General features: G+C 37.7%; 1 protein-coding gene across 1 annotated transcript in view; it reads left to right on the top strand.

The window, feature by feature from the left end:
* Positions 1-20,599, top strand: part of CATSPERE (catsper channel auxiliary subunit epsilon) — a gene marked incomplete at both ends in the record, with an annotated part of 263,608 nt that extends 243,009 nt beyond the window's left edge. Inside the window, 3 exons of the mRNA XM_079696474.1 lie at positions 1,548-1,705; positions 13,443-13,496; positions 20,446-20,599. Coding sequence (XP_079552600.1) covers positions 1,548-1,705; positions 13,443-13,496; positions 20,446-20,599 — 366 coding nt within the window. The remainder of the gene's footprint in view (positions 1-1,547; positions 1,706-13,442; positions 13,497-20,445) is intronic.

Here is a 20,599-nt window from a genome sequence, read left to right as displayed (position 1 = left end):
CAGTTATAAAATAAATGTCATCGGCGTGCAATGTACAGCATGGTGATTGTAGTTAATAATACTGTATTGTATATTTGAAAGTTGCTAAGAGAGCAGATCTTAGAAGTTCCCATCATAAGAAAACAATTGTAACTATGTATGGTGATAGATGTTAACTAGACATATTGTGGTTATCATTTCGCACTATATACAAATATTGAAATTATTACGTGGTACACCTGAAATTAATATAATGTTATAGGTCAGTTATATCTCAAAGATAAATAAACAAGTACTTACATACAAATAAAGGCAGAAATGAATTTTTTGATGTTCAAAAGAAAAAAATAATAATGATGAGTCTCTTACTTGTTTTTCATTAATCTACACCTAACATATTGCTTTATAAATGTGCCAGAGAGTGCAGTAGTAGAAAGGTAGACAAAAGGAAGAAATAATAGTAAATGTGATAAAGGAGAGAGATAGAAGAATTATTTTGCAGTTTATCAAGTCATACAGTAACACTTCATGAAATTGTAAAAAATCGTTAAGAGTTTTAGGGATGGGACTTATAATTAAAATATAATTATGGAATGATTCTCCTATGTAAAAGAAAATGACCTGTTAAGAAGGAAAGTAGAGGAATTTTCAGTGTGAAGGCAATATTCACCTTCAAAAAAAAATTCTCAAACAGGAGGGTAAATACTGGAGTATATATAAAAAAAGGTAAAATGAGAGAGCTATAGAAGGGACTTCTATGTACACCAGATCACATAGCCAAATAAGGGAACTATATGAACTGTCCTGATTATCTCCAAAACCAAGTAGAGTTAAGAAAGAATACAATATCTGCACATTGAAAAATGTCAAAATGTAGGGAGAATATGAAGGAAGGAACAAGAAATAAATACCACTTGAATAAATGAGAGTTACTCACTCAAAAGCTATAGAAAGAATTCAGCCTCACTGAGAATACATGACAGAGAGACAAGCAAGACTTTAAGTAGGGTGTGAAAGCATACAGGACCTACAAGAATCCAGAAGAAATGCCATGTATTATTTTAGGATTTTATTTTATTACCTTAGCTTTAATAAAGTGACTTTAAAAATATATAGTGTTTATGCTTTTTAAGAAGGGAACAGGAGATAAATAAATGAGACCCACAGAGAGACAGTAGTGGTAATGGGGATAAATAAAAGTCTTAGGGGAAGATTTGACCACTGTATCCATACCTTATGATCAAAATAGTGTCTGTCCCAAATTAAGCATCCTTGAAGTATTTTGTGGTTTTCAATTTAGGGAAATTAAATGCTTACAGATTCTCAACACCCTAATGTATTATTGTTTGCAAATAAATAAACACAGCATTTTCTTCACTAAGCTTCACTTTTTATCAAACTTTAACCCAAGATAGCCTCTAAAAATACTATACTACACTAAAATGATAGAAGAGATAGGAATAACTATTATATCTCTAAATAAATTTCCAAAATAAATATGAGTATATAATTTTGTATATTAAAGTCAGCTAATGCCCTTAAGGTTTTTGTCTTTGTTTTCTACTCAGAACTATAAACATTGTTTTTCTTATGCTATTGGAAAACCAGGAGACTTAAATCAACCATATGAGATTATCAACAAGTCTAACCATAACCATTTAGTTTGGCCCTTGGACCATTCCGGAATGTATGTGTTTTGTGTGAAGATCCTGGATCCAAACTATAGGTGAATATAAATATTCCATTATGATAGTTTTAGCATTAGTTCCTAAAAATTAAATTTTTATTTTCTTGATTTAATTTGATACCACCCAGCTATCCAATTAAAGGCATACCTCATTTTATTATGCCTCACTTTATTGTGCTTCAATTTACAAATTGAAGGTTTGTAGCAACCCTTGGTCAAGCAAGTTTATCAGCGCCATTTTTCTAACAGCATTTGCTCACTTCATGTCTCTGTGTCACATTTTAGTAATTCTTGCAATATTTCAAACCCTCCACCAGCAAAAAGATTATGATTTGTTGAAGGCTCTGATGATGGTTAGCATTTTTTGAGAAATAAAGTATTTTTTAATTAAAGTATGCACAGTCTTTTTTTAGACATAATGCCATTGCACACTTAATAGACTACAGTATAGTGTAAAAATAACTTTTATACCCACTGGGAAAGCAAAAAGTTTGTGTGACTCACTTTATTGCAGTAGTCATTTTATTGTGGTGGTTTGAAACTGAACCCACATCTCCAAGGTATGCCTGTCATATTTGTCTTTTCATTTTGGAGCAATCCTGTTAAACATTCTATGGGAGTGGGAGATAAGATTTCATGTTAAACATTAATTAAATTAATCGATTCACAATTACATTCTGAGTACTTTACTATGTTTCATTGTTATGATAGATGCAAATAGAGCATAAGGATAATCTCAGCCTTTAAGATGCTTGTAATTAAACTGGTTGGGGAAGGAGGAGTGGAGGTTACACATAAAACCAAGGGAGGTTAAATCAGAGCAAACACATGATATATTTTTCAAATATAATTATTTGTGTTATTGATAAGCAGAATAATAATTCAAAGATGGGAAAAAAATCAATGCTATCTTGAGCATCAGGAGAAAACTTCCTGGAGGACAAGGAGCACTAAGAATTTATATTGCCAGAGAACTAAGATAGACCCTTCAGATGAAAGAAATCACACTAATAATGGAATGGAGCTGAATATTAACATATTGTCTATGGCTTGTGGAGTCATGAAAGAAAGTGGAAAATACCTTGAGTGAGGGAGGTAAAAAACAAAGGGTGCAGACTAATTCGAGGCAATTCATAATGTTGAATTCAATTTCCAACCATGTCCTAGAGATCTTCTTTAGTATCTTTACTAGGGGAGTGTTGTGATGAGAGTATAGTTTTAGGAAAATTAGCCTGAAAATAAAGGATCTTATAAAAGGAAAATAAATTGCAGACATGTGAGAGGAGTGGAATTAACAAGACAAGGGTCAAAGGAAGCCCTGTTGACAGGAGGAGTGGAAAGAAAGGAAAAAGTCTAATAAATATTTATCAGGAAAAGAGATATTATATTGATCTAGTGTGGCAAATGAAGGAAAAGAAGGAACTGATATGGTCTCAAGTTTTCTAGACTAGGTGATTAAAAATTATGGTATTTTCTTTGACCACAGTAGATACTGAGGTAGTTTTTCTTTGAGGTCTTTCTTTTTCTAAGAGTTCTGACTTTACATTTGAGGGGACAATGACATATCTGAGTGAAGATGTCCTATAAACAGTTAAAATTTTTAATTTGGGCCTTGAGTTGGAGGGAATAGCTGATGATAAAGAGTTTTGAAAACACAAATGTGGGCATCTTCTAATATGACTCCATGAGCACACATAAGTTAACTGACTTACGAGAAGAAAAGAGCATTTAGGAGATACCCACAGTGAAAGAATTGAGGGTGATGAGAAAAGAAGCTGAGCATAAAACTCCTCAAATAAAAGAAAAAAATGAGGAGAAAAAAAAGTTCCATATTACCCAAGCAATCTGCAGATTCAAAGCACTCCCTATCAAAATTCCAATGACATTTTTCACAGAAATAGAAGAAACTATCTTGAAATGTGTATGGAACTGCAAAAAACCCCCAAAAGCCAAAGCAGTCTTAAGAAAGAAGACCAAAGTTGGAAGCGTCACACTCCCTGATTCCAAACTATATTGCAAAGCTGCAGTAATCAAAACAGTATGGTACTAACATAAAAAAAGACACATAGATCAATGGAACAAAATAGAAATCCCTGGAAAGAAACTCACACATATACAGTCACTTAATTTATGACAAAAGAGCCAAGACTATATAGTGGGGAAAGGACAGTCTCTTCAATAAATGGTGTTGGGAAAATTGGACAGCCACCTGTGAAAGATTGATACTGGACCACTATCTAACACCATAAAAAAATTAATTCCAAATGGATTAAAAACTTGAACATAAGCCCTGAAACCATAAAATTCCTAGAAGAAAACATAGGTGGTAAGCTCCCTGATGTCAGTCTTTGCAGCAATTTGTTTTTATTTGACACCAAAAGCAAAGGCAACAAAAGCAAAAATAAACATGTGGGACTGCATCAAGCTAAAAACCTTCTGCACAGCAAAGGAAATCATCAACAAAATGAAAAGGCAACCTACAGAATGGGAGAAAATATTTACAAATCATATATCTGATAAGGGGTTAATATCTAAATATATAAAGAACTCATACTACTCAATAGCAAAAAAAAAACAAAAACAAAAACCACAAAACAATTTAAAAATGGGCCAAGGAGCTGATTAGACATTTTTCCAAAGAAGACATACATGAAATGGGTACATAAAAGGGTGCCCAACATCAGTAATCATCAGAGAAATACAACTCAAAACCACCTGTTAGAATGGCTATTATCAAAAAGACAAGAGATAAGTGTTGATGAGGATGTGAAGAAAAGGGAACACGTGTGCACTGTTGGTGGGAATGTAAATTTATGCAGCTACTATGGAAAACAATATGGAGGTTCCCCAAAATATTAAATATAGAACTACCATATGATCCAACTATTCCACACCTATGTATTTATCTAAAGAAAACAAAAACACTACCTTAAAAAGATATATATATATACCCGCATGTTCATTGCAGCATTATTTACAATTGCCAGTATATGGAAATAACATAAGTGTCCAAGGATGGATGAATGGACAAAGAAAATGTGGTATGGAATATTATCTGGCCATAAAAAGAAGGAAATCTTACCATTTGAGACAACGGTGATGGACCTTGAGAACATTATGCTAGAGAGTCTATTTTGGTTTGAGTCCTAATTTTGCCACTAGTAACATCTAGTCTTAAGCAAATTGTTTAGTCTCTTTGAGCTTATTTATCTGTGAAATGAGTCAGTAATAGCTATCTTATAGTATCCTGAGGATTAAATGAAGAACCTGGGTAAAAATCCCTAACATTGCTGGGCACATAGCAAGGACTCAATAAAACTACGTTCTTTTCCTGTCTCTTCTCCCACACGAAGATAGGTAAAATCATATTATTAATGTTTATTTAGTTACATCCTCATCCTGTCTCATTCCAAGCAATATGCTAAATTATGAGAGGTAAAATACCTAGGGATAAACCTACCTAAGGAGGCAAAACACCTGTACTCTCAAAACTATAAGATACTGATGAAAGAAATCAAAGATGATACAAACAGATAAATATAGTGTGTTCTTGGATTGGAAGAGTCAATATTGTCAAAATGACTAGACTACCCAAGACAATCTACAGATTCAATGCAATCCCTATCAAATTATCAATAGTATTTTTCACAGAATTAGAACAAAAAATTTTCAATTTGTATGGAAACACAAAAGATCCGGATTAGCCAAAGCAATATTGAGAAAGAAAAATGGAGCTGGCAGAATCAGGCTCCCTGACTTCAGACCATACTACAAAGCTACAGTAATCAAGACAGTATGGTACTGGCACAAAAAGAGAAATATAGATCAGTGGAAAAGGATAGAAAGCCCAGAGGTAAACCCACACACCTATGGTCAACTAATCTATGACAAAGGAGGCAAGAATATACAATGGAAAAAAGACAGTCTCTTCAATAAGTGGTGCTGGGAAAACTGGATAGTTACATGTAAAATAATGAAATTAGAACATTCTCTAACACCATACACAAAAATAAACCCAAAATGGATTAAAGACCTAAATGTAAGACTGGATACTGTAAAACTCCTAGAAGAAAACATAGGAAGGGAGATTGGTTCGAGACAGCAGAGTAAAAGGACGTGCTCTCACTCCCTCTTGCAAGAGCACCAGAATCACAACTAACTGCTGAACAATCATCAATAGGAAGACACTGGAACTCACCAGAAAAGATATCCCACATCCAAAGACAAAGGAGAAGCCACAGTGAGATGGTAGGAGGGGCACAATCACAATAAAATCAAATCCCATAACTGCTGGGTGGGTGACACACAAACTGGAGAACATTTATTCCACAGAAGTCCACCCACTGGAGCGAAGGTTCTGAGGCTCACATCAGGCTTCCCAACCTGGGGGGTCTGGCAACAGGAGGAGGAATTCCTAGAGAACCAGACTTTGAAGGCTAGCGGGATTTGATTGCAGGACTTTGACAGGACTGGGGGAAACAGAGACTCCACTCTTGGAGGGCACACAGAGAGTAGTGTGCACATCAGGACCCAGGGAAAGGAGCAGTGTCCCATAGGAGACTGAGCCAGACCACCTGCTGGATGGTCTCCTGAAGAGGTGGAGGGTGGCTGTGTCTCACCATGAGGACAAGGACACTGGCAGCAGAAGTTCTGGGAAGTACTCCTTGGAGTAAGCCCTCCCAGATCCACCGTTAGGCCCAACAAAGAGCCCGGATAAGCTCCACTGTTGGGTTGCCTCAGGCCAAATAACCAACGGGGTGGGAACCCAGCCTGACCCATCAGCAGACAAGCAGACTAAAGTTTTACTGAGCTCTGCCCACCAGAGCAACATGCAGCTCTACCCACCACCAGTCCCTTCCATCAGGAAACTTGCACAAACCTCTTAGATAGCCTCATCCACCAGAGTGCAGACAGCAGAAGCAAGAAGAACTAGAATCCGGCAGCCCATGGAACAAAAACCACATTCACAGAAAGATAGACAAGATGAAAAGGCAGAGGGCTATGTACCAGATGAAGGAACATGATAAAACCCCAGAAAAACAACTAAATGAAATGGAGATAAGCAACCTTCCAGAAAAAGAATTCAGAATAATGATAGTGATGATGATCCAGGACCTCAGAAAAAGAATGGAGGTAAAGATCGAGAAGATGCAAGAAATGTTTAACAAAGACCTAGAAGAATTAAAGAACAAACAGAGATGAACAATACAATAACTGAAATGAAAACTACACTAGAAGGAATCAATAGCAGAATAACTGAGGCAGAAGAACGGATAAGTGACCTGGAAGACAGAATGGTGGAATTCACTGCTGCAGAACAGAATAAAGAAAAAAGAATGAAAAGAAATGAAGACAGCCTAAGAGACCTCTGGAAAAACATTAAACGCAAAAACATTCGCATTATAGGGGTCACAGAAGGAGAAGAGAGAGAGAAAGGAGCTGAGAAAATATTTGAAGAGATTATAGTCCAAAATTTCCCTAACATGGGAAAGGAAATAGCCACCCATGTCCAAGAAGTGCAGAGAGTCCAATACAGGATAAACCCAGGAGAAACACGCCAAGGCACATAGTAATCAAATTGGCAAAAATTAAAGACAAAGAAAAATTATTGAAAGCAGCAAGGGAAAAATGACAAATAACATACAAGGGAACTCCCATAAGGTTAGCGGATTTCTTGGCAGAAACTCTACAAGCCAGAAGGGGGTGGCATGACATATTTAAAGTGATGAAAGGGAAGAACCTACAACCAAGATTACTCTACCCGGCAAGGTTCTCATTCAGATTTGATGGAGAAATCAAAAACTTTACAGACAAGCAAAACCAGCTCTACAAAAAATGCTAAAGGAATTTCTCTAAGTGAGAAACACAAGAGAAGATAGGGCCTACAAAAACAAACGCAAAACAATTTAAAAATGGTCATAAGAACATACATATCAATAATTACCTTAAACGTGAATGGATTAAATGCTCCAACCAAAGACACAGGTTTGCTGAATGGATACAAAAACAAGACCCATACATATGCTGTCTACAAGAGACCCACTTCAGACCTAGGGACACATACAGACTGAAAGTGAGGGGATGGAAAAAGATATTCCATGCAAATGGAAATCAAAAGAAAGCTGGAGTAACAATTCTCATATCAGACAAAGTAGACTTTAAAATAAAGACTATTAAAGGAGACAAAGAAGGACACTACATGATGATCAAGGGATCAATCCAAAAAGAAGATATAACAATTGTAATTACTTATGCACCCAACATAGGAGCACCTCAATACATAAGACAAGTGCTAACAACCATAAAAGTGGAAATCGACTCTAACACAATCATAGTACGGGACTTTAGCACCCCCACTTTCACCAATGGACAGATCATCCAAAATGAAAATAAATAAGGAAACACAAGCTTTAAACGAAACATTAAACAGGATGGACTTAACTGATATTTATAGGACATTCCATCCCAAAACAACAGAATACACTGTCTTCTCAAGTGCACACAGAACATTCTCCTGGATAGATCATATCTTGGCACACAAATCAAGCCTCAGTAAATTTAAGAAAATTGAAATCATATCAAGGATCATTTTTGACGACAGCACCATGAGATTAGAAATCAATTACAGGGAAAAAAATGTAAAAAACACAAAAACATGGAGGCTAAACAATAGGTTACTAAATAACCAAGAGATCACTGGAAAAATCAAAGAGGAAATCAAAAACTACCTAGAGACAAATGACAATGAACACACGATGATCCAAAAACTAGGGGATGCAGGTTCCTTTACACCTAAAGGAACTAGAGAGAGAAGAACAAATAAAACGCAAAGTCAGCAGAAGGAAAGAAATCATAAAGATCAGAGCAAAAATAAATGAAATAGAAACAGAAAACAATAGGAAAGATCAATAAAACTAAAGGCTGGTTCTTTGAGAAGATAAACAAAACTGATAAACCATTAGCCAGACTCATCAAGGAAAAGAGGGAGAGGACTCAAATCAATAAAATTAGACATGAAAAAGGAGAAGTTACAACAGACACCACAGAAATACAAAGCATCATAAGAGACTACTACAAGCAACACTATGCCAATGAAATTGACAACCTTGAAGAAATGGACAAATTCTTAGAAAGGTAAAACCTTCCAAGACTGAACCAGGAAGAAATAGAAAATATGAACAGACCAATCACAAGTAATGAAATTGAAACTGTGATTAAAAATCTTCCAACAGGGCTTCCCTGGTGGTGCAGTGGTTGAGAGTCCGCCTGCCAATGCAGGGGACACAGATTCGTGCCCCAGTCCAGGAAGATCCCACATGCCATGGAGCGGCTAGGCCCGTGAGCCATGGCTGCTGAGCCTGCATGTCCGGAGCCTGTGCTCTGCAATGGGAGAGGTCTCAACAGTGAGAGGCCCGCGTACTGCAAAAAGAAAAAAAAAAATCTTCCAACAAGCAAAAGTCCAGGACCAGATGGCTTCACAGGTGAATTTTATCATTTAGAAAAGAGCTAACACCCATCCTTCTCAAACTCTTCCAAAAAATTGCAGAGGAAGGAACACTCTTAAACTCATTCTATGAGGCCACCATCACCCTGATACCAAAACCAGACAAAGATACTACAAAAAAAGAAAATTACAGACCAATATCACTGATGAATATAGATGCAAAAATCCTACACAAAATACTAGGAAACAGAATCCAACAACACATTAAAAGGATCATACACCATGATCAGGTGGGATTTATCCCAGGGATGCAAGGATTCTTCAATATTCGCAAATCAATCAATGTGATACACCTTATTAACAAATTGAAGAAGAAAAACCATATGATCATCTCAAAAGAGGCAGAAAAAGCTTTTGACAAAATTCAACACCCATTTATGATAAAAACTCTCCAGAAAGTGGGCATAGAGGGAACCTACCTCAACATAATAAAGGCCATATATGACAAACCCACAGCGAACATCATTCTCAATGGTGAAAAACAGAAAGCATTTCCTCTAAGATCTGGAACAAGGCAAGGATGTCCACTCTCACCACTATTATTCAATATCATTTAGGAAGTCCTAGCCATGGCAATCAGAGAAGAAAAAGAAATAAAAAGAATAGAAATTGGAAAAGAAGAAATAAAACTGTCACTGTTTGCAGATGACATGATACTGTACATGGAGAATCCTAAAGATGCCACCAGAAAACTACTAGAGCTAATCAATGAATTTGGTAAAGTAGCAGGATACAAAATTAATGCACAGAAATCTCTTGCATTCCTATACACTAATGATGAAAAATCTGAAAGAGAAATTAAGGAAACACTCCCATTTACCATTGCAACAGAAAAAATAAAATACCTAGGAATAAACCTACCTAGGGAGACAAAAGACCTGTGTGCAGAAAACTATAAGACACTGATGAAAGCAATTAAAGATGATACAAACAGATGGAGAGATATGCCATGTTCTTGGATTGGAAAAATCAATATTGTGAACATGACTATACTACTCAAAGCAATCTACAGATTCAATGCAATCCCTATCAAATTACCAGTGGCATTTTTTCCAGAACTAGGACAAAAAATCTTAAAATTTGTGTGGAGACACAAACAACCCCGAATAGCCAAAGCAGTCTTGAGGGAAGAAAACCGAGCTGGAGGACTCAGACTCCCTGACTTCAGACTATACTACAAAGCTACAGTAATCAAGAAATTATGGTACTGGCACAAAAAGAGAAATATAGATCAATGGAACAGGATAGAAAGCCCAGAGGTAAACCCACACACCTATGGTCAACTAATCTATGATAAAGGAGGCAAGGATATACAATGGAGAAAAGACAGTCTCTTCAGTAAGTGGTGCTGGGAAAACTGGACAGCTACATGTAAAAGAATGAAATTAGAACACTCCCTAACACCATACACAAAAATAAACTCAAAATAGATTAGAGACCTAAATGTAAGACCAGACACTATAAAACTCTTAAAGGAAAACATAGGAAGAACACACTTTGACATAAACCACTGCAAGATCTTTTTTGATCCACCTCCTAGAGTAATGGAAATAAAAACAAAAATAAACAAATGGGACCTAATGAAACTTAAAAACTTTTGCAAAGCAAGGGTAACTACAAACAAGACGAAAAGACAACCCTCAGAATGGGAGAAAAAATTTACAAATGAATCAATGGACAAACGGTTAATCTCCAAAATATATAAACAGCTCATGCAGCTCAATACTAAAAAAACAAACAACCCAATCAAAAAATGTTAAAAAAAAATGGCCAGAAGACCTAAATAGATATTTCTCCAAAGAAGACATATAGATGGCCAAGAGGCACATGAAAAGCTGCTCAACATCACTAATTATTAGAGAAATGCAAATGAAAACTATAATGAGGTATCATCTCACACCAGTTAAAATGGGTATCATCAGAAAATCTACAAACAACAAATGCTGGAGAGGGTGTGGAGAAAAGGGAACCCTCTTGCACTGTTGGTGGGAATGTAAATTGATACAGCCACTATGGAGAACATTATGGAGGTTCCTTAAAAAACTGAAAATAGAATTACCATATGACCCAGCAATCCCACTGCTGGGCATATACCCAGAGAAAACCATAATTCAAAAAGACACATGCACCCCAATGTTCATTGCCACACTATGTCCAATAGCCAGGTCATGGAAGCAAACTAAATGCCCATCGACAGACGAATGGATAAAGAAATTGTGGTACATATATACAATGGAATATTACTCAGCCATAAAAAGGAACAAAATTAGGTCATTTGTAGAGACATGGATGCATCTAGAGACTGTCATACAGAGTGAAGTAAGTCAGAAAGAGAAAAACAAATATCGTATATTAACACATATATGTGGAACCTAGAAAAATGGTACAGATGAACTGGTTTTCAGGGCAGAAATTGAGACACAGATATAGAGAACAAACATGTGGACACCAAGGGGGCAAAGCCATGGTGGGGAGGGGTAGTGGTGGGATGAATTGGGAGATTGGGATTGACATGTATACACTGATGTGTATAAAATGGATAACTAATAAGAACCTGCTGTATAAGAAAATAAATAAAATTCAAAAAAAAAATAAAAACATAAGCAGAACACTCTTTGACATAAATCACAGCAATATGTTTTTGGATCATCTCCTAGAGTAATAGAAATAAAACCAAAAATAAGCAAATGGGGCCTAATTAAACTTAAAAGCTTTTGCACAGCAAAAGAAACCACAGACGAAATGAAAAGACAAGTTACAGACTGGGAGAAAATACCTGCAAACAATGCTACCGACAAGGCATTAATTTCCAAAATATACAAACAGCTCATATAGCTCAATATCAAAAACAAATAACCCAATCAAAAAATGAGCAGAAGATCTAAATAGACATTTCTCCAAAGAAGACATACAGATGGCAAATAGGCATGTGAAAAAAATGTTCAACATCACTAATTATCAGAGAAATGCAAATCAAAACTACACTGATGTATCACCTCACACTGGTCAGAATGGCCATCATCAAAAAGTCTACAAATAACAATGCTGGAGAGGATGTGGAGAAAAGGGAGACCTCTTGCACTGTTGGTGGGAATGTAAATTGGTACAGCCACTATGGAGAACAGTATGGAGGTTTCTTTAAAAACTAAAAATAGAGTTACCATATGATCAAGCAGTTCCACTTTGGGGCATATCTGGAGAAAACCATAATTTGAAAAGACACATGTGCCCTAATCTCACTGCAGCACTATTTACAATAGCCAAGACATGGAAGCAACGTAAATGCCCATTGACAGATGAATGGATAAAGATGTTATATCCATTTGCAGCAACATGGATGGACCTAGAGATTATAATACTAAGTGAAGTAAGCCAGACAGAGAAAGAAAAATATATTGATACCACTTATATGTGGAATCCAAAAAAAAAAGAAAAAAAGAAAAGATAAATATGAACATATTTACAACATAGAAATAGACTCACAGACATAGAAAACAAATTTATGGTTACCAAAGGGGAAAGAGCCAGGAGGGATAAATTAGGAGGTTGGGATTAACATATACACACTACTATATACAAAATAGATAACCAACAACCAACCTATAGTTTAGCACAAGGAACTATACTAGATATTTTATAATAACCTAGAAGGGAAAAGAACCTGAAAAAGAATAGATATATGTATAACTGAATCACTTTGCTTTACACTGAAATTAACACAACCTTGTAAATCAGCTATAGTGTACTTCAATTTTAAAAAAAGACAAAAAAAAAAGGCTAATGAAATTAGTGAAGTTGTCCTCTTAAGGGAACAAAATTCTTTGCAAATCTTCTTTGATGTCAGTCTGCCAACCGTGATTTTGCAGTGAAATTATCAGCAGAACAAAGAAGGGGGTATATATTTAAATATAGTAATTTTCTTAATTATAAAGGCCTTTGATTTATAAATATGTCAAATTCTTCATAGACTAATAACCGACTTGATAGTTTGTCATATAGATGTGATTTAAATGAAATTACATAATTCATCATTAATAATTCTCATTCCTTACTCTATAGTGGAGATTTTTCTCTGTAAAATGGAAGGTAATGCTCAGTTTGATAAAAATTTCTTTTAGAAATAATAAAATTATTAACTATCTTGAAAGAAAAAAGAAAATGACACCTTAACTAAGATTATACATGATTTGGTTGTTACCATAGAGATGTGCAGGAAGTCTTGTAATACACTGTATTTAATTTAATCTTTAATATTATTTTTCTAATTTGCAGTTTCTGTAACCTCACCACTATATTTGCAATAGAGACCTTTGGAGTGATTCCCAGGTAACGACTGGTGCCTGATCAGGCTTTAATGAGGGAAGTTGTAAAGGATATAGTGGCAGCTGAAAAGGAAACACGTCTCCCCTATCTTCCTGGGACACTAATGCTTCTGTCCTATATGTGACATCCTAAAAATTGTATGTATCTACTAAACCAGGGATACAGCAAGTAGGAATTCCTGAAAATTGTTGCTGCAGTTGGGTCGCCTTTTGTTCATCCCCCTCAACAGCCATTGTCTTCCCAATCAAAAGCGTCTTTCAACTCCACCTAAGGGCAGATGGTAGACTGCAGCAGTGGGGACAAGAAGACAGTGGCTGTGCCCCAATGACCCTGAGTCAGCCCTTGACCACTGGCCATCATTCCAATACATACAGGAAACAGGTAGTAAAGGCATTTCCCTGGACTCAGCTTTAGTTTCCTTGGAGAGCAGAGTAAAAAGTCTTAATACAAATGTTGGGATGGCAGATGACTCTGCTTCTCTGTGCTGTGTTTCTATGTTGTTTTTTGTTTTGGAAAATGTTAAACAAGAGTGGACCACAAACACTTAAGTTACTTATGGCCCTACTTTAAATATTCCTGACTCCTCAATTTTTTATGCTAATCGGAGGTTAATGGTGTGAATAATCTGCAAATGAGATAAGCCATGCCTGGTTTCTAGGAAACTTTAGGAAACATGCATAGCCTTTTTGCAGCAACTTCTCTTTCTCATTAGATTTGTATGTTTGATTTAGATGAATATTAAGAACATACATCCACCCAAGTATCCACCAACAGAAGGGGGAGTTGGTGAGTTAGGGAGGAGAGGAGGGAGTAAAGGGGGATCTCACATATTTGCCCCAGCTCACCTCCCAGTAGCTGGATTTTTCTTTTTAAACATGCAACTTATTTTATTTATTTATTTATTTATTTATTTATTTATTTTTGGCTGCGTTGAGTCTTCATTGCTGCATGCGGATTTTTCTCTAGTTGCAGCATTCAGGGGGCTACTCTTCATGTGGTGCACAGGCTTCTCATTGCAGTGGCTTCTCTTGTTGTGGAGCACGGGCTCTAGGTGCACAGGCTTCAGTAGTTGTGGCACGCAGGCTCAGTAGTTGTGGCTCGTGGGCTCTAGAGCGTGGGCTCACTAGTTGTGGTGCACGGGCTTAGTTGCTCCGCGGCATGTGGGATCTTCCCGGACCAGGGCTTGAACTCGTGTCCCCTGCATTGGCAGGTGGATTCTTAACCACTGCACCACCAGGGAAGCCCCCCTATAGCTGGAATTTAGCAGCCAGAGAATATGGTGCAGCATAGGGTATAGTCCATTAGGTTAGTGACTGCAGTTCAGTCTCTGTTACGCCTGAGCCCTGAAGGGTCCAGAGGCAGAGCAGGAGTTAGCTCGTGGTGAACATCTTCCTAGTAAGAGAACCCTTTTCATGAGCAAACAGTGGCTGAAGATCAGTTTGTAGGAGGCAAAGATCTTACTATTTCTTTGCTTTCTGGCCCAGTGCTCAACCACTTCCTCAAGGTTTCCACTGTGTCCTTTGGAGTTGCCACCATTTAACCAGCACACTCACCTAAATCCTGTCCTCTGAGCTCTCTGTCTGTGCCTCAGAGCACCATTACCACTCCCAGATTATTATTTATTCTGGTTCTTCTAAAAGAACAAAAACACCCCCCCCCATTTTTTTAAACACTTACCCTTTGAGGTTCATACAATCTGCTATACCCCGTCCTTTTTCTGTCCTCATTGCTGCTTCCTCTCCAAACTCCCCTTCATTCAATGCCATCCTGTTTTCATCTCCACATCAAGCCCCACCATCGTGGCCTTTCCTAATCCTTGGTGTCCCCTCCTGCACTGCACTCTGGCCATCCACTCCCACAGTCACGCCTTGGACACTGTCAATACTCTCATAACTTCTCAATACTATCATAACTTCTCCGCTTCCTAAGCATCAGTTCAGACATCTCATTCTCGGACCTTCCCAGCTTGCTAATTCAACTACACCTGCTACAGTTCTTCTTCATCCTCATTGGGACCTCCACCTCTACTTTCAATCTCTCCTTTTCTACTTCCTATTTCCTTACATTTCAAACAAAGTCTATTATTTCAATAACATTTTCTAGTACTCCCTTACCTTTCTGGAATTTGGCACCCCCTCTGGCAAGCCCCCAACTACCTTCTTTCTTTGTGATTACATCTGAGCAGCCCCGTAAAGAAAGTTACACAACAGGGCAAATTGATCACCAACTTCAAAGACGTCGCCAACACTACCCGGAAATCCTACTTTCTTTCTCTGGTCAACCAGTATTTCCACTCTCCATAACAACTGTTTCAGACTTTATCTCATTAGTTTGCTCCTTGGACCTCCTTTCCTTAACAATCATCAAATGAACTTTTTTTTCACCTTTACAGAGAAATTAGAAGCCATCAGACAGGAAATTAGAAGCCATCAGACCTTTATTTCTGATTCCAAACATATAAACCAACTAACATCTATACCCATTCTCTCCCCTTTCTATCATTCTATATCTTCTTTAAATATAATTCTTCTACCTATGCCTTGAACCCTATTCCTTCCCACTTTCTAAGGAAAATTCCAAATCAATTATTCCTTCTCTCTTCTATATATTCAACTTTCCCTCACAACTAGATCCTTCCAATAGGCTTTTAATCACCCTCAAGTTTTTTAAGCAAATAAAACAACAACAGCAACAACTATATCCCCTTCCAGCTACCACCTTTCTGCAAGATAAACTCCTTAAAAGGCTTGTTTACTCTCATAGTCCTCATTTCCCTATATTCCATCCCTATTTTGCTAATCCATCCAGCCTGCTTTCTCTGTTATACCTTCACCAGTTACGTCTCATTAGAATAGCTTTGACCTGCACTAAATCTGTTTGGTACTTTCTTATATATTCTGTCTCTCTGTTGAAATTCTCACTTGTTCATGCGTTGTTCTCCTGACTTCACTGAGCATCTTTATGACCATTATTTTGAACTCTATCAGGTCAATTACTTATCTCCATTTCATTAAGGTCTGTTTCTGAAGTTTTATCTTGTTCTTTTGTTTGGAATGTATTTCTCTGTTTCTTCATTTTCCTAGATTTTCTGTGTTGGTTTCTATGCAATAGATAAAACAGCCACTTCTCCCAGATGGAACTTATTGTTCAGGCCAGCCCTAGCTGTCGTTTGTCTTTTAAACCTTTGTGATTGTCCAAGCTGCCTTCTTAGCTCTTAGTGTCTCCCAGTAGTTGAGGGTGTACCAAGACCTCTCAGTGTCCCGAAGAGGAGGATCTCAGTCAAAACCTAGATGCAGCCTGGCTGGAAGCTGGACATTCAAGCAGCAGCTTTTAAAGTATGCATGTAGGCCTCTTTCAGAGAAAGACCAGAAGGTTGCCTTTATTTCTCTTCCCTCTGTGCTGAGCGCTAAGGGAATAGCCAGTTAAGAACAGTTGTTATAGTCCTGTGGGACTGGTGAACATAAGCTCTGCTAGCTACCAGAGCCAGGTGATCAAGTGGTGTGTCCCCCTGAGCAGCAGCTGTAGAAACTGGAGCATCAGAAGTATGCACAACATCATTTCAGGGAGATACCAGTGACCTGGGGAGAGGCAGAGGGAGAGCGCAAAGATGACATCTACCAGCTTCCCAGTCTCTGAAGAAGATTGCAGTTGGCCCCTAGATTTGTGTTATATTAGGAGACTAAACCTCAGATTTCAGCTTTTAACATAAGCAACTAGGTCTCTTTCATGGAAAGACTGGGAGATGGGCATTTCAGTCTGCTGGCTCTGTGCTGAGAGGGGAGTGAGAGAGGGGATTAGCCACCAAGAGTCCTCAGGAGCCCATTTGTTTGCTACAGCCTTGTGGGTCTCATGAATGAAAGCCTAGCTGGCTTTCAGACCTAGGTGTTTGGGGGCCCCATCCCTCAGGTGGAAGTTTTAAAAGTTGGGGTACTGGATATTGGATCCAAACTCCTTAGGGAGAAGCTAGGATTTGTGAGTTCCCTCCTCATTGTATGTTGCTGTGCTGGGGCTAGCAGTTTGGGTGAGATTGTGCCTCAGTCTCTCCTACTCGTTTTTACGTGAGTGGGTTTTTCTCATTCACCCAATGTGTAGGAGCTGCTCAGCTAGTTTCTGGATTTCTTTCAGAGGGAGTTGTTCTATATATAGTTGTAGGATAGGTGAGTCCATGGAAGGAGGTAAGTTCAGAAGCCTCCTTTGTCACCATCTTGAGCTGGAACTGGCCTACATTAAATCTGACAGATATTTTTCAGTCCACATTTTATTTGAGCTTCCATTAGTGTTGACTTTCCCTTTGGCTGCCATATTGCTCTATAGGTTTTCCTAGCCTTCTGTAGCCATTCTCTCTCTCTCTCTAGTAAAGAGAGCCTCAACGTATATCACCAGCCATTAAATGTTGACCTTCCTTAGGGCTCAGTCCTGGTTTTCTGAGCTGCTCATTCTGGCAAGCTCATCCATACCCATGATTTCAGTTAGTATCTATAAACACACAACTCCCAAATCATATCTCTAGCCCAGTCCAGGGCCATATATCCCACTCTCTACTTAACCTCTTCTCTTAGATATCTCAAAGACTGGCCAAACTGGACATGTCCAAAAATGAACTCATGATCTTACCACCCATTCCCTTACCCCATTATTTGTACCACTGTAAAACTAACTTATCAAGGTAATTGCATTCAGCCCTATGAATTGTCATTGCACAGCTCAAGGAGAATTCATCCACATAGGCTGTAATGTGAATGGTACCCTCTGGAGTTGAAAAACATGGCGACCCTATTTTCCAATGTTCCCTCATTCAGGAAATAGCACATCAAGCTGTACAAGCCAAACACCTAGCAGTCAAAAATGAAAAACAAAAACCTAGGGATCACATTCATTTCTCTCTCTCTCTCTCCTCCAGCTCATCCAGTCACTGCCTCCCATTCATTTAACCTCTTAAATTGCCCTTAAATGAATCCACTTCTTACCAAACCCATCACCACCACACCACTCTAATCCACGTTACCATTATCTCTGATCCGAATTACTGCAATAGACTCATAATGCTAAGTTTAGTAGCTTAAAACCCTTAAGTTTCTTTCTTTAAAATGGGAACTTCTTAACATGATCTATAAGATCTTTCCTGCTCTAACCCCTACCTATGTCTCCAGTCTCATCTTGCATCATGTTCCCCTCATTTTCTCAGCTCCAGACCTATCAACCTTCTTTCAATCCCCAGTCCTCTCCATACTCTGTTCCATAGCAGGAGCTTTGCACATGCTATTTTCTCTATCTGGAATCTCTTCCTTCCCCTCTTTACCTACTTAACTTTACCAACTCCACTTCTATTTAATTCTTCAAATTTTAGAATAATTTTCTTTTCCCCATGGGGTCATTTCTTGGCCAATTCGCCAGGCTAAATCCTGCTATAGTAAGCTTTCATTGCATTGTATACCTCTCCTACTTAGTTTTTATCACAAGTTCAATTTTATATTTATTTTCTCATTATCTGATTAATGATTATGTCCCCACTAAAATGTAAGCTCTCTAAGGATGAAGACCATATCTAGTTTTACTCATTATTGTTTTCCCAGCACCTAGCACAGTACTTGGCATATATTAGAGGGTTTATTAAGTTAGTTAATTAATTTCTAAGAAGGAAATGATTCACTAGAGCTAGATTAAGCTTGTATCCACAGAGGAGGAAGGTCAGACTAATGAGACTGGGGAACTGGGGAAAGTGTAATACTGCAAACAAATAAATATGGTTTAAAAGGGAACTAAAAACTAAAGTCAGGTACCAAGACACCAAATAAAAAACAGCACAGTGTTTGGCTTAAGAAATAAATCTACTCTGATGGGAGGAACATGAGGTGAAGAGGCAGATGTCTGGATCCCAGCTGAAAGTAGTATCTCATAAGTGTACACACACACACATACCTGGTTGACCCTCATGTACCTCAAATTTGATATGCCCAAAAGTAAACCAACCGTATTCACACACACCCTCTAAAGTGTCCTTCCCTGTGAATTTCCTATGTCAGTGAATGGTGCTACCATCCTCAGAGTTACCTCATCCCGAAATTTAGGAGACATCCTTTATTCTAACATATTTCTCAAACCCCACATCTTAACAATCACCAAGATCAATCCAATCTAACTTCTAAATATATCTTAGATCTATCCATTTCTCCCCATTTCTACAGCCAGTAATTAATTAAAACTCTCACCATATTTGGTTATTACAAAAACCTCATAACTGGTTTTCTCCCTCCACACTCATGCTTCCCATTCATCCGTTCTTCACACTACAATCAGAATCATCCTTCTAAATTGAGAATGCTATATCACATGTCTGAAACTCCCTCTTGCCCTTAGACTAAAATTCATACCCTGTAACTTGATAAAAGCTGTCTTTCTCACCTTGAACAACCTATGATTCCTCATCTCTAACCACTGAGCACACCACCTAAATTCTAATCACATTAAACTAGTTTTAGTTCCAGAATGTCTGGGGCTGATCTTAAAGTTTTCTCGTGCTTCCACGTCTTTGCAAATGCATCTCCCTTTGCCTAAAATGTTATACCCACTTTAGTCTTCTTCTCCACTCCCAGACATTTCTATCTAACTTATACTAATACTCCTAATCCTAGTCATATCTAGCTAACTCTTACTTTATACTCAGTTCAAAAGTCAACTCCACTGGAAGTTCTTCCTGATGCCTGGCTCCCATAGAACTTTATACTTCCTTCTCTCATTATATTGATCAATCACACTGTCTATCTTCCTCCCTGGTCAGCCTCAAACACTAAGAAGTAAACATCTTGAGGTTAGACAAGATGTCTTCTAAATCTTATTAGTTATTAACAGAGAACAGTGGCATAGCAGCTAGCTTTTCAAAAATTATTTGACTAAAAAAATTAACAACCAAAGCGAACAATGACTTCTAATGACTTTTCTTTTCTTATTTCAGTCCAAGTGCTTACGTGGTTGCAGCTTTCCTGTTTCTCCTGATGCTACTGTTCTTCAGTATTCTTGTTCTGAGCTACTTTCACTATTTGAGGATTTATAGAGAATATATTTATGAACCACTGTACAAATCTGAAAGAAAACAAAAGAACAATTAG

This window comes from Hyperoodon ampullatus, assembly GCF_949752795.1.
Source record: "Hyperoodon ampullatus genome assembly, chromosome: 2".
Classification (NCBI taxonomy): Eukaryota; Metazoa; Chordata; class Mammalia; order Artiodactyla; family Ziphiidae; genus Hyperoodon; species Hyperoodon ampullatus.
Note: the sequence above shows the minus strand (reverse complement) of the source record. Positions and strands in the feature narration are given on the sequence as shown.